Source organism: Candoia aspera, chromosome 7, assembly GCF_035149785.1.
Source record: "Candoia aspera isolate rCanAsp1 chromosome 7, rCanAsp1.hap2, whole genome shotgun sequence".
In the NCBI taxonomy this organism is placed as follows: domain Eukaryota; kingdom Metazoa; phylum Chordata; class Lepidosauria; order Squamata; family Boidae; genus Candoia; species Candoia aspera.
In genome coordinates, this window is record NC_086159.1 from 70,698,141 (window position 1) to 70,712,003 (window position 13,863).

The following is a 13,863-nucleotide window of genomic DNA, read 5'->3' on the forward strand; positions in this document are numbered from 1 at the left end:
CCAAACTGACTCATTTAGATGTTATCTACATTTAATATATAGGTACAGACTAAACAAGTAAAAGTTTAAAATGTTCTGAATAAAACATAACTTCTTAGAAAAATAAATTGAAATGAAATATCATTTTCTTAAGTTAGTTGCCACAATTTCTACTGGTTTGGGTTAGTGAGCTGATTTTCAGATCATCCTTCTTTAAAGGGGTGCATGACTAAACATGCCAATAATTTAGCAGGTAAAAAATCTTTTGTCTCTGTATTTTTCATCTGCAGGGGTTCTGCTAGGTGAAGCTGAACACCACCCAAGTCAGCAATTCAACTTGGGAAAAATCATTCAGGAAAAAAAAAACTTTAATGGCAGAATAATTAATCTAAGGAGAAAAATGTTTGACCTCTTCATTAAAGGATAAAAATGAACTTGATGTACATCAGCATATTCTTCTGCCAAGGTTCATTTCAATGGAAATGGATGAGCAGAACTCATACTTTTAACTATAATTGGGTATTACTTTTGAAGGCTACCCTACTATTCATGAAAGATACCTGCCTTTTTGATCATTTGAAAATGCAATCAGTTTAATAATATTAAACGTTTGAAAAAGTGAAGCTATCATTAGTGTCATCCAAAAATCAGTGTAATGAAACAGTATTTCCTTCAGCAGCAGCATTCTTTATGTCATCACCTGATGTTATTAATAATACTACTTTGAGGCTCCCTCCTTTTTAATAGCACCGGCCAATAAAAGTTGACAAAATGTAGAATTCCATTTTTCCTTTAGAAAGTTGTATGTGAAAGCATCTTAGAAAACAGTGGCAAGTGGATATCTATAGATCCACATGGGAAAATGATCAAATTTTACTTTATCATGGGAACTGTATCATTGCATGCGATAAGAAATATAGCACTGAGTATTACATAAGCCTAGACAGACGGTGTATTTTAGACAGAGGAACACAGAAGAAAATCGACACAGTGAGATTCCTTAAATATGATTTGAGCTGAACATTTGCTAAGGCTAGGGTCCTATAACCCCTATAGAATTTGTTAAACTACCTCCCCAAGGCTGGAGAGCAGGTTCTACGTTGGAGGGGGAAATCCAAAGTCAGAAAACTCCTCTCATCCTCTGGCAGCTTTTGACACTAAGAAAGGCTGGTATTAGAAAAGCTGTAAAGGAAGAATTTGGGGCTTGGCCAAGAGCAACTGGGAACAGAGGCCTGTTTCCAATGAACTCCAAAGCTACTCAGCCTTTCCTATGTTGCCAAATGCAGGGAAAATGTAGACCAGATCGCTCTAAATTCTGTCCCATTTCTTGCAATAGAAGGGAAATTGTAAACACGGGCAATAATTAGCAAAAGAGGTCCAAGGCATAAAAATAACTGTCTTCCCATCTACTCTACCTATCACAGAGTTCGTTAATACTTCTGAAGGTGAATTGCTTGTCCAAAATCGAGTGAAAGAAATGAGGTAATTTTCTACAGTTCCAAGTGTGATTGGGCTTTTGTTTCAAACCTCCTTGGATTCACATGTCATGGGATTTTTAGTGTGATAATCATTCAGTGGTCTTCTGGCTCTTTTCAAACATTATGTAATATTGTAGTTCAAGCAATATGAGAACCTCATAAGGTTTGAAGGGGGAATTATGATTAATTTAAAACATGGCTTCTTAAAACATCAGTATTGACGTAAAGAGTTTAGTACAGAATTTTGATATAACAAAAACTTCTAGTTAAACTAAAAGTACAAGTGGGCACTTTTCATCTCCTTGCGTGGAAGAAGATTAGGAGGGGGTTGAGCAAGTGCACATAATGGTTACTGTTGTTTGGGCAAATTGAGCAAAGTGCATCCGAACTGGTCAGTGAAATCAATAAGGGTTATTTTCCCATAACTGATCACTATGCCTGCAGCAAATATTCTACATAAACCTCAAGGAAATAGACGATACATCCTGAAACACAGATCTATGCATTCACTAATTTATCTTAAATTATGCACCTGAATTTTATATTTTCAGGCTAAAGCAAAACCTACGATTAGAGGAGACATAAAACCAGTTACGAACAATTGGACGAAGCTCCATTAAAAAAACAAATTCTGTCAAATGAAAGTATATTAGCAAATGATAAGTATACAGGCAGAGTTTACACACCGTATCCTTAGGGTGCCCCAATAAGTAGAAATATGGGGAGCCATGCTTGTCACTTTTCATGCACATGGAGAGACTGGAAGGTACCATTCCTAAAGGAAGGGGAGGAACAGCCTAGGACCAATCATTAGAATTAACAGAAGCAGTAACATCAAGACATTATTAATCATTTACTATTATTATTATTATTATTATTATTATTATTATTATTATTATCTATAGCAAAATAGCTTTCTATTATTAGAAGAGATGTTTATAAGCAGTAGCCACCTTTTTCTAATACAGATAAGACAAAGAGGCATGCAGACGATTAATAAAAGAAAAAGAATTAAGAACTTTACAGACATATTTAAGAAGCAGATATACGAGAAGTGTGGGATAAACCTTGAGGTGATTCCAAAAGGCATCTTAAGGTTGGAACAATGAAAGGTGGTACAAGATGAATTAAACCAATTTGTTCCACCCAAAAGGGAATAGATCTGTCTCTCAGTGGAATGGAGTAGAAATGTAATATTCACTTGACACTAGATTAGTATTGCTACCCCTGTTTTTTAGATGATAATTGACATTTCATGAGATTTTGGAGGTCTGATATAAGAACACCTAAACTAATGTTGATGGGGAGGGAGCACTTGGGCCATCATCCAAGGTTTCATCCAAGATTGATGCTTGGATATTTGAAAAAGGCAGCTGATTTCTAACAGAAGGAGCAGTGAAGGTCTCTTTGACTGCAACCATGGTTGTATTTCATTTGGTTTAATGCAACACAACATCTATGTGGCTACCTTGGAAGACTCTTGGAAATAGCAACTGGTTCAGGATGCAATAACCAGGCTATTATTTTGAACAATTATATGGCGCATGTAAGTGCTAGACTATAGCAATGATACAGGTGCCAATCTCTTCCTAGTCAGAATTCAAGTCCTTGGTATTACTTGTACATTTCTAAACGGTTGGCACCAAGATGCCAAAAAACCTTTGTGTTCCCAAGCAAAACTGCCAGGGTGTTGAAATCCCTTTTTTCTGTTCCATTAACACCTAATAAGAACTTGGCAGCAAGGATCTTTATGACACAAAGTCATAATGTAGTTTATTTGATTTTAGCTTAGCATGCTCTGTGAACCTAACTACTGCACACTGAAAACCATTCTTTATGGCTTAGAATTTTGTTTTTAATTTGTTAGGATCATATCTACCTTTCCTGCAGGAGCTCAAGACAACCCATGTGTGTGGCAGGTTGGGCTGAAAGACAAAGTCAGTCAGGCCCGAAGTCCCTAAGTGAGTTTCCATGACTGAAGGAAGATTGAACTTGAGTCTCCCCATCCTAAACCAACATCCTAACCATTCCTAGACCAATACCTTAAACTTGGTAGTGCCATGATCCCCCCTAAATAATAAGTAAATCTATCAGACAACACTCTGACAGAAAGAGCTCCAACTTTGTCTGGAGAAACCAGCTGTTGACTTGTCCAGGCAGAATTGGATCATAGCCTGGCTGTGATCCAGTTGAGAGTATACAAGCAGACTTGCATATCCAAAGCTGGATTGCTGTTAGAACTTGCTCCTGGGGCTGGGAGCCTCCTTCAATGACCTTTGCACTCATAACAATGGCTCCATTGTTGAACCCTATTCAGTCGGCTCAGGATCAAGGTGCTCTGAGTCTGCCTGTCCAGTAGGGAGCTAATTGCCACACCAGTTCTGCTTCTTGCAGGAGGATGACACCTGGCAATGGGAGCTTGTCTGGAGCAGATATGCAGGCTCCAAGCCAGGAACCATCATCTAGGCCGCCCCCTCCAAAAAAAGAAGTCTAGGAAGTTATGCAGGGAAGTTGGGACTATGTTAGAGCACTTCAATCCTGGACAGGTTGAGCATAAATGCTGTCAAATGAGAGTTCCCTCAACACCTGGATCCCACACATAGCCAGGTCCAGCTGTGGTAGTTTAGGAAAGGCTTCCTGGATCCAGGCAAAATGAGAGTGAGTGTGATTCCCCTCCAGTTTGCTTGAGATCCCCAAGGCAATTATGATCCATAGTTTGAGATGCTTTGCCTTACCCACAACTTAGTGTGAATATCCTGTTAATTGTGTTCTATTTAAGTGTGAATCCAGCCAAGACCAAGACTTTGGAGCTGTCTTCTAAGCAAAATAATTACAACACTTTTATTAATGGTCTTTTCCAAACAGGCAACCCCACTGTTGCTGTTTCTACCATCAGTTCTCTATATCTTTGCAGTGTGTGTGTGTGTGTGTGTGTGTGTGTATGTGTATTCTGCCTAAATCTCTGTCTCAACCAACAGGCAAATGGTTCTTCTCTGTTGCTCTGGGTTTTAATCTACATGTTTTATGTTTTAAATTTATTGCCTTGTTTCTATAATGGTTGTTAGTTCCTTGGGAATTTTTAATAAGATAGGGCATAAATTAACACTCTCACTATTACTACTACTACACACATAGACATATACATGCAACCTATTACTACTAGATGTGGGTGGCAAAAAATCTGGAAAGCCACCAGACGGGGACAAAGAGATAATAATATTACTGTAATTGTTTGCTCCTATCTAGTAGTCACACTAATTTTGGTAGCCCTAATTCATATTCTCTCTCTGTCCAGCATACACAAATTCACAAATATGAATGTAACACAAAATAAGCCCAAGTGCCACCATCAACGTGGATTCTACAAGTCAAACCTATCTAAAAACATCCACACCCATTGGGGGTAGTTTGAGAAGGTAGTTCCTGCCCTTTCAGCATCCTTTGTGTGGCTTGCATTCATGAAGCCACCTGCTCCCTGGGCATAGAAAGGAGGTGGGTCCTCAGTTGATGGGCATCTCCAAAAAGGAAAGCCCTTTCACTGACCCTTGTCCGTCTTCATGTCAACTGTGAAAGCAAGTTGGGTTTGAATAAAGAAGAGATGCCATATTTTGCTGTTTTTATTAATGAATTTACAGCTTGATGTTATTTATTTAGTTAGTTTTTTGAGCTGGGCTGAGGAGATGGGGCAAAGTGGGAATGGCCTAGGTGCAAATATTGAAGTTGTAACTGGTAGGTGGTGATAGATAACAGTGAAAGTTCTGCAATCTTGTCATTATAGGGAAAGGAGAACAGGTTGCTGGGGTATCAGTTAAAGTAGTTTTTTCAGCTTCAAGGTGCTTTTTAACATCAGCCCAGTTGTGGGTAAAGCATCCATTATTCAGGACTCAAGTCTGGATGAAAACATTGACTTGACACATTTTATAGACATCTGGCTGAGGGAATAGAGCCCGGGGGACTATATTCTACTGGAAATCTACAGTATCTCTCAGACTAGAAACTCCACTTGCAAATTTGCCAATTTTGAATATCTGCTGCTGCGTTTGGGTGGCCAGGACAGGCTGGGGATATTGTTAGGATACATGTCACCTCCCCAAACTACTTTCTCTTCCTTAGCTAGCTGGAGTGATAATGAGGAAACTGTGAAGCGCCTGGGCATTCCTGTAACTTAGGAAGTGAGCTGCATTAGACCTGTTTGTTTATATCTTTTGCTAGTCAAGATTAAAATGAAAGGACATGGAAATAGGCAGGAAAATGTTTGGATCCGCCCTCCCCCAAGATATTTAGCAGATGACTGTAGAGAGTCTTCCTAGTTTCTTATGGATATTTCAGATTCCCTGCAGATTAACTGCTCTGAAGGAGTCTCTACTTGGGCTCTTTAAGGTTCATAATCTTCACAAGCAACTTTGCTCATTATGATTATCAGCTTTTCTTGCCCAGTTTAGTCATTGTACCTTGACATGGGAAAGCCAACAGAAAATAACTTTTAATCCCTCAGTTTTGCATATTGGTTTCTTAAAAATTGGAGCCAGTAGTGAGAGATGGCATTTGTGACTGAAATGGGAATTCTAATGCTTATTGTCATGGAGAATTTGACTTTTTGAGGGACACTTTTTAATATTCCTTTTCATGGCAGCCTTTCAACTTTATTTTTCTTGAGGCTCAATATGCCTTTTAACTCCATCTAAATGTCACTTTTTAGAACTGGAGAACAACACATGCCTCTAGGGATTCACACACTTCTCGACATATATTAGTATTCTTATTCCTTGCTTTGCACACTTGAGCAAATTATGTTGGATGTGGACTTCAAACGCATATGTTCCCCCACCGCACTTGTGTGTGTGTGTGTTTGAATAAGTTTTAAATGCCTTTATTCCTACTGACTCTCTTCTCCCTTTTTATAATTTAATAAAGCTAGATAAATGCATCATATTGTTTTGTTGAACAACTATATACAAATAAAATTACATTACTTTCTAGCTTTTTAAAATTTCTGATCGGTCCTCAAGTATTTTATTAGGGTGTTTTAGAATAGAGTGATTCACGTAACTCTCTACCTTAGAAAGAAATTTGAATTATCTTCTGAAAAACAAGATAGATCCTTTGATTAGCTGCGAGAAGAGAATTAAAAGAGAGTAAATCTTTTACTTATCTATCTTATTGCATTATTTAATTTCTTACTTGTTGATTATGGGAAGGCTTTTGAAATGAAATTATAAGTACATTGGCAGGAAAATTGATGTTAGAATTGAGAATTGGTTGCTATTTCAATAATGACTCAGCCATTGTTCTCTCAATGTCCTGCAGAAAGAACCTCATAAAATACACAGAAAATATTCCTTATTCAGGCCACAAAAAAGGTTTTTCCCCTTAACTTAAATTTTTTAGAAGCAAAGTATTTTATTCCCTAGACAAATCTTACAACCCCAGATTACATTCTTGGTAGATAAATGTTGCCTTTCAAACTGTAATTTACAAAGAATCCCAAGAGATCCTCAGAGAGATGAATGAAGCTAATGATCACATTGTTGACCAAAGCTATGGAATTCAAGGTATGGCTTTGCAATGAAAGCATGGGGCTTTCAAGTTTTCTGTGCTTGAAAGGTAAGGGAACAAATGTGGGAGAAATAAAGAGTTCAGGGAAGTGCCTCCTATACCTTGCTACCCATTGAACTAGACTAATTATCTACATTGTTTTAAAAATGAGTTTGTTGGTAAGCAGAACAGGGTCAATGCTAAAATAGCAATGAATTCTAGCATTATTATTCCTGTTGATGTACTTACAATTTTATTTCAAAAGCTTCCCCATAATTATCAAATGAAACATAAAAGACTTTTCCTTGAAATAGAAAAAATAATATTTTTATTCTCATTTTTAAAATTTTCTATGTTGCTTTGTTCTATTGGTAATGCTACCAGTTACTACTTTTTTGTGCATGTGCCTTCAAGTTAGTATTGACCCTTGGTGACTGCCTGGACAAGTCCCTGCAGTTTTTCTTGGCAAGATTTTGGAAGTGGTTTGCCATTGCCTTCTTCCTATCACTATAACATATAAAAATCCAGAACAATGTTGTTTATGGTTGAGTTTGTGTGGTAGTACAAGAGTTTTCATATAGTCAGAATGTAAGAGTAATTCTTAATGAAAATACATCAATATAATAATTGAGAATTGATAGCATTGTTTATACCTGTGAGTGAAAATTCTCATCTAGAATTTTTTGAGGAATTGAAGATGTGGTCATAGGCATCCATTCCAAAACACGACAATGCCAAAATGATGAAATATGTGTCTTGACATCACAGTGAAATCTGTCCTTTCATACTTGCCCTTGTCACATCTCCTTCCTTGTCCCCCCCACCCCCCATAAATACCAATGGAACTGGTACAAATTTACATGTGAAAGATAGCCAGAAATATTACTTTGTAAACTTGTTTATCAAAACAAAATATCATTATATGAGAATCTAATAGACTTTAATCTAAATTGCATAATTCTATAAAATGAATCCTAGGGCTTAAGCCTGTAACTGTATTTCTTTTCTAGAGATTTCTTTTGCAGATATGCTATATATTCTCAAGTCAGAATGCCTGATAAAAACCTACTAAGCTTAACTCATTGATTTATTTATCCTTAATTATTTTACTTCTTTCATAACCACCTGCCAAGACTGCAGCCACATAGAAATGCAAACTGATTTTGGCAGCTTTAATGTAACTGTTCTTTGGCCACAACTATTTGTATCTGCATCCTTTTCTTTTATAAAACAAACTAATCAGAAGATTAGTTTGTTTTATAAAAGAACTAAAATCAAATCTTGTCTCTTGCAGATGAATTATCTTAGTGCTGTTTAATATTGATAATAATAAGATACGCTTCTTAAAGCTTTTCAGATGTAATTATTTAGATATCTGTTTTTAACATATTGGGATATAATGGGGATTTAAAATAAGATTTTGATGTACTTTGGAAAGAAGAAGGTAAGATCACCTTTGAGTTGAATACAACTCCTCATGGACAGATCCATGCAGTTCTCTTGGTAACAGTAAGAAGTGGTTTGCATTGCCTTATTCCAAGATGTTTTTCAATATCCCAGGCTAATCTGGGATGTCCTGACCTTGCTTAGCTTCCAACTCCAGACAAAATCTACCAAAACCAACAAGCTGTTTTTTTCCTCTGGAAAAAAAAAATCTGAAGATATTCCCTAGCACATGAAATATGGCAAAGGATGACCAATGCCTAACATTTCAGCATGGACAGGCTTACATGTAGAAGGGTACATACAAGAGAAGATCTATCACATCCCATGCATCACTTAACAGAAGAAACTTCAGGTTCCAAATGAATATTTTTTTTTCTCTGTACTCATGCATTTAAAAACAATATTAGAAATTTCTAGATAGTTATATTGGGAAAATAGCATACATAGCTGGTCCTATTATGTGACATTTTTAATAAAGGTGTATTCATACTTTCCTTCCCATTAAAAGCACATTAAAACCACAGCAATTAAAATCAAATAAAAAAAATCTCACATTAAACAAAACCAATAAAAATAGTAGAAAAAAGTCCAGCAAACTCAAAACAAGCACCGAAAGAGAAATAAAATAGACATTATGGAAATCTCTGCTGATGAAAACATTTGCAAAATATTTGATTGTAGAAAGGAGTTATTTCAGCAACCAATTAAATTGCAGGCATTTCCCCAATACGTTTATGTGCAAATTTATTTGTTAAGAAGTTGGGGGTGGTGGGGAGAGACAGATTTGTTCATAAAAAGCCATCCTAATTGTAATAGGATACACCTTTGGAATTAAGGTATCTTCTCCTCTGTAATGTTGTATTTAATGGCAATTTGGTAGGCAGTAGTGTTAAATTTAATGTCCTTGTAATTATTTTGCTAACATAAGAAGCATATAACAATGTAAGTAAACATGTATCTCAGGAATAATACTGCACCAGTTTGGTATAGTAGTAATGATGTTTAGCAGTCAATAGGGTGGAAGAAAGTGGGCCCATTTGGCAGTGGGTTGTAAATGGTTCTCTCTTCTACCACATCCATACATCTTTTCCAGAGGATGAAGGGATGTTCCAGAAAGACATTCAAAGGAATTACAGGATGGAGACAAAGAGGAAACTCCATTGCACAAGCAAAAGTCTTTTTTTGTGTGTGTGTTACTTGCAGTGTTACACCAAATACAATACAGGTATTTTAAATGTAAGAATCACTAAATTGACAACGATGATGATGATAGTAATAATAAAAAAGAGGAAACCCACCATATTCTGGGACCTGTCCAGTTCCACGTTTTAGTAACAATCGTACTCTTCTGCCACCAGATTTGATGAGTTCTATTGCTCTGGCATGTGTCATGTCTCTTGTACTTTCCCCATTGATTTCAATAATTTGATCTCCCACCTGCCAGATTGAAAAGGGGCCAAATTAATACTTGTAAACACAGCATTTCATACACATACATAAAAATTATTAATTCACATGCCATTAAGTTCAATGTATTTAGATTTTGGCCCTCCTGCTTAATGAATTAAAGATGTACAGAGTTCAGTCACATCTCAGAATTTTCTACCTGCTGCTGCCTTCTCCTCCTCTTCATTATGATTATTTAGAGTTTTATATCCAGTTTCTCCTCCAGGATCTCAAGGTGGATTTCCTTCCACTTTATCCCTACAACAAGAATTATGTGGGGAAGGTTGGCCGAGGAGAAACTGCCAAGTCACCCAATGACCTTCCAGAACTAACGGTAGACTTGAACTTGGGTCTTCCTAGCCTTAGTCCAACACCTCATCCCCCCAATGGCTTTCTTTAGCCACAATGAGTTCTGCTGCAAGTTGCAAAGACATTTAGGATACAATGACCTGAAATATGTAATTATGTGGCACTGTGTGGCAGTTGAGTTTCTAATTTAAAAGTGTGCAGCATTGTAGAGGTAAAGCAGCAGTCTGTTTCTGAGAATTAAGTTAAAACATATCACAAAAGAATGGTGAATAATCACTGGGCCTAAAAGTTTAGAATCTCTTGAAGTCAGTGTTTCTCAACCTTGGCAACTTTAAGATGAGTGGACTTCAACTCCCAGAATTCTCCAGCCAGCCATGGAGTTGAAGTCCACCCATCTTAAAGTTGCCAAGGTTGAGAAACACCGCTCTAAGTGAACATTTTTTCTCCCTCTGCTTGCAGTCACCAGAATCAACAAACAATTGTGTTTCTGTGGCAGACTAAAGTGCCTGTTCACACTCACCACCCACTTGCAATTCTGTGAGGCAAGTGTAAAGTTACATCTTAATTACTCTTTTCTTTTATTCTTACGTTTAGAAGAAAGTGTCACTGCCATTCAGCTTAATTCAGATTCATCAGCCATGCACTAGAACAACTGAGCTATGAAATTGGGCGGCCTGTTTTCTGACAATAATGAGGAGATAATATTCCTAGGGAACATCTAAATGACATTATTATTGATAGGTTAATTACAAAGAAAAGTGTAAATCTTTAAGAAACCATTAGAATAAAGAGTCTTTGAGGGAGTGAAACATTTAGATGTCCTTAAAAATATTTATTCTGTACAGTAGGTAAATCAAGTATATTGTTACAAAAATATTGTAAATCAAGTATATATTGACATATTTCTCTCAATAAGATCAAGAAATGTCTATTGTGACAAATCAGGTCTTCCCAGACAAGTGTACTTCTACTGATGCAGTGTAATTCTAGGTTCCCGATTGCCCTAGTCACATTTACCTGCAGGCATTCTGTATGCATTTCATGAGAAGCATGGGAAACTTCCTTAGAATCAGGTAGAGAAAACATGCAGAGGCTGGCTTCTGGAATTCATTCTCCTGCAGAGACCATATGTCTGTGCTTTGAGAAGCATGGGCTGGGCTGCATACACTTTACTCTGGCTCACAGGAGGGGAAGGGAGGCGGGCTCAGAATGGAACAGTTGCCAACGTTTTGAGCTGCTGTCCATCTGCCTTTCTCGTAGCGATGCAGAATTTTTCAGAATTTCCTTTTTCTGTAGTCTCCAGCCTGACCCATCCCAGTACAACTCTTTCAAAGTCTTCCTTTTGCTGACTTTCATCAAGCCACCGCACCAAATTTGGTCTCATTCTGTTCCATTTTCAGTTATTGTGCTGACACCCAGACAGAGTCCTGAGCTCCATTACATAGTTTGTACCCAACATTTCATTGAATTGGAAAGAATAATAAACATATGCATGAAGAATCCTACATGCACCTGATCATATACCTAGTTATTCTATGGGTCCCTTGTAGATGACATTGTATTCTGCATTATATTTCAGTGGGGAGTTAACACAGCAATAAATATAAATCATGGATCAGTAACTTGATGCTCCTTAGATATGTTGGAGCATAAGAATCCCTGACTTTTTAACCCTGTAATCCATAATATTTTGACATTTGGTTCCTACCACCAATAGACTAAATAGCTGTGTGATACTACATAACTAATGATTGTTTGCAAATGTATTTCTAAATTAGTTTCCTTGGGATAAAATCCAAAATATCTCCGCAACAATAAAAACAATTCAAAAGTATATGTTCTTCAACACAGCCATAGATAAGAGATAGGACAAATGCCCTGTTTGCTATTCTCAACTTATTCTTTTTTCAGTTACACAGAAAAAATACTTTCTGCATAAGAAAGGTGGAAGATATGAAGTAATTTTACTGGAAGACATGCAACAAAATTAGACTTGCACAATTCTGAGTTAAAGAAGTTATCAGGAACATTAAAGAGTGGGAAGATGGAAAGCAGAGGCATCTGCAAGGAGGAAATAAAAAAAATCAAGATGGAGCCCAAGACCATGTGATCAAAGCCCTGCCCATTTGAGTATGTAGTTGTGGCTACCATCCTGAGTTTTTAACACACACACCCCAAAGTGGCCCTGAAGTGAAAAAAAACCCCCAGTGAATTTAGCATCTCAGTAAATATTTTCAGTTGATGTTCCTGATTAATTTCTGATATTTCAAAACAATTACAGTAGCTTAAAGTAAGGATGCTGCAGTGTCACTCTTGAATGAGCAAGGTTCTGCCAATAAAAAAAACCCATTACAGGTGGACCATTTCCCTGCCACATCAGAACAAAATGTAATTACATGTGTGGGCTTTCAGCTTCTGTTAAGTGGCAACTTTTAATGATAAAACAGCCCCTGATTGTGCACAAAGGGTACGGTTGTCTGCCAACTTAATGCATTTGATAATTAAACCTCCTGAAAGAGACTAATTGCCTGATGGAAAGTGACATCTTCTTTCTAAATGTGGATTGTAGTTTCCAGACAAATTGTTTGGGTATCTTTTTCTTCCCCATCCTTCCTGCTGACAGAAAGAGACAGCAAGTGAACTTGTGGTGTTGTGAAAGTCTGCTCACCGCAGGAGCCTTTTTCTACTCCCCCAATTGGCTGTTCCTCTCTTGTTGAAGCTGAACATGTAACAATCCCCATCACAGCCAATAAAAACTAGATGGCTCTCCCATAAGTTACCTACCCAAGGGTTCAATTACTGGTTCAGGGATGGCCCACCTGATGCCATGGTGCTGAATGCAGCCCCCAAACTATGGTTTTATGACCCACCTCAAAATATCTTTTACTACACCATTGAATGTTTTGCTCCCTGCCATTATGAGATGGAAAATACATTAAAATCTGTGAGTTCTGAAATATCATTTGTGACTGACTTACCCACTCTGCATTATTGTCACACCCTCCAGGTCCCTTGTCCTCCATTCCCTCTGACCATCACAAGGTAGCCCACCCCTGTTCTAGATAGCCTGAAAGAAGCGATGGCCACTCAGCCATGGCTCCATTTCTTCAAGTGTTGCTGAGGATTGCAAAACATAAAATGTGTGAAACACTCTCAGTCTTATCAGGAGGAATCACTGTTATTCTGGGGCAGGAAAAACAACAAAGACTCATGTAGAATTTTAGTATCTACCAGATTTATTAAGCTGGAAGGCTGAATAGATGCCCTGCCTCAGAATAACCTTTAAGTTCAACCATCCATTTTCTCAACCACATGAGGTTTTATACTGAGGTAGGAGTAAGGCCATAGAAATGCCAAATCTGTGACATTTCTTTTCTTTCTGATCTCACTGCTTACTATTCTGCACCACCACCATGTTGCTTATATACTGTCATAGGATAATCTTCCATATAGCTGATCTAGTAGAATGAAAACACAGAATCCTGTGTCATAAGACTTGTGTTATTTTGAACTCTAAAGCATGACAGGCTTGGAGTTATCTGACCAGATAATTTGATTCAGAGCAGGAAGCATTGCTTCTCCCCAATGAGCAACTGAGGTAGGCCCAACCTGCCTTGACTGGCTGATCTGCCTTGAGAATGGAAACTTCCACGCTCTGCATGGGGGAAGC

General features: G+C 37.5%; 1 protein-coding gene across 1 annotated transcript in view; it reads right to left on the bottom strand.

Annotated features, from left to right (window-relative positions):
• The window catches only part of MAGI2 (membrane associated guanylate kinase, WW and PDZ domain containing 2), a 713,008-nt gene that overhangs the window by 18,829 nt on the left and 680,316 nt on the right, over positions 1-13,863 (bottom strand). Inside the window, exon 21 of the mRNA XM_063308087.1 lies at positions 9,737-9,875. Coding sequence (XP_063164157.1) covers positions 9,737-9,875 — 139 coding nt within the window. The remainder of the gene's footprint in view (positions 1-9,736; positions 9,876-13,863) is intronic.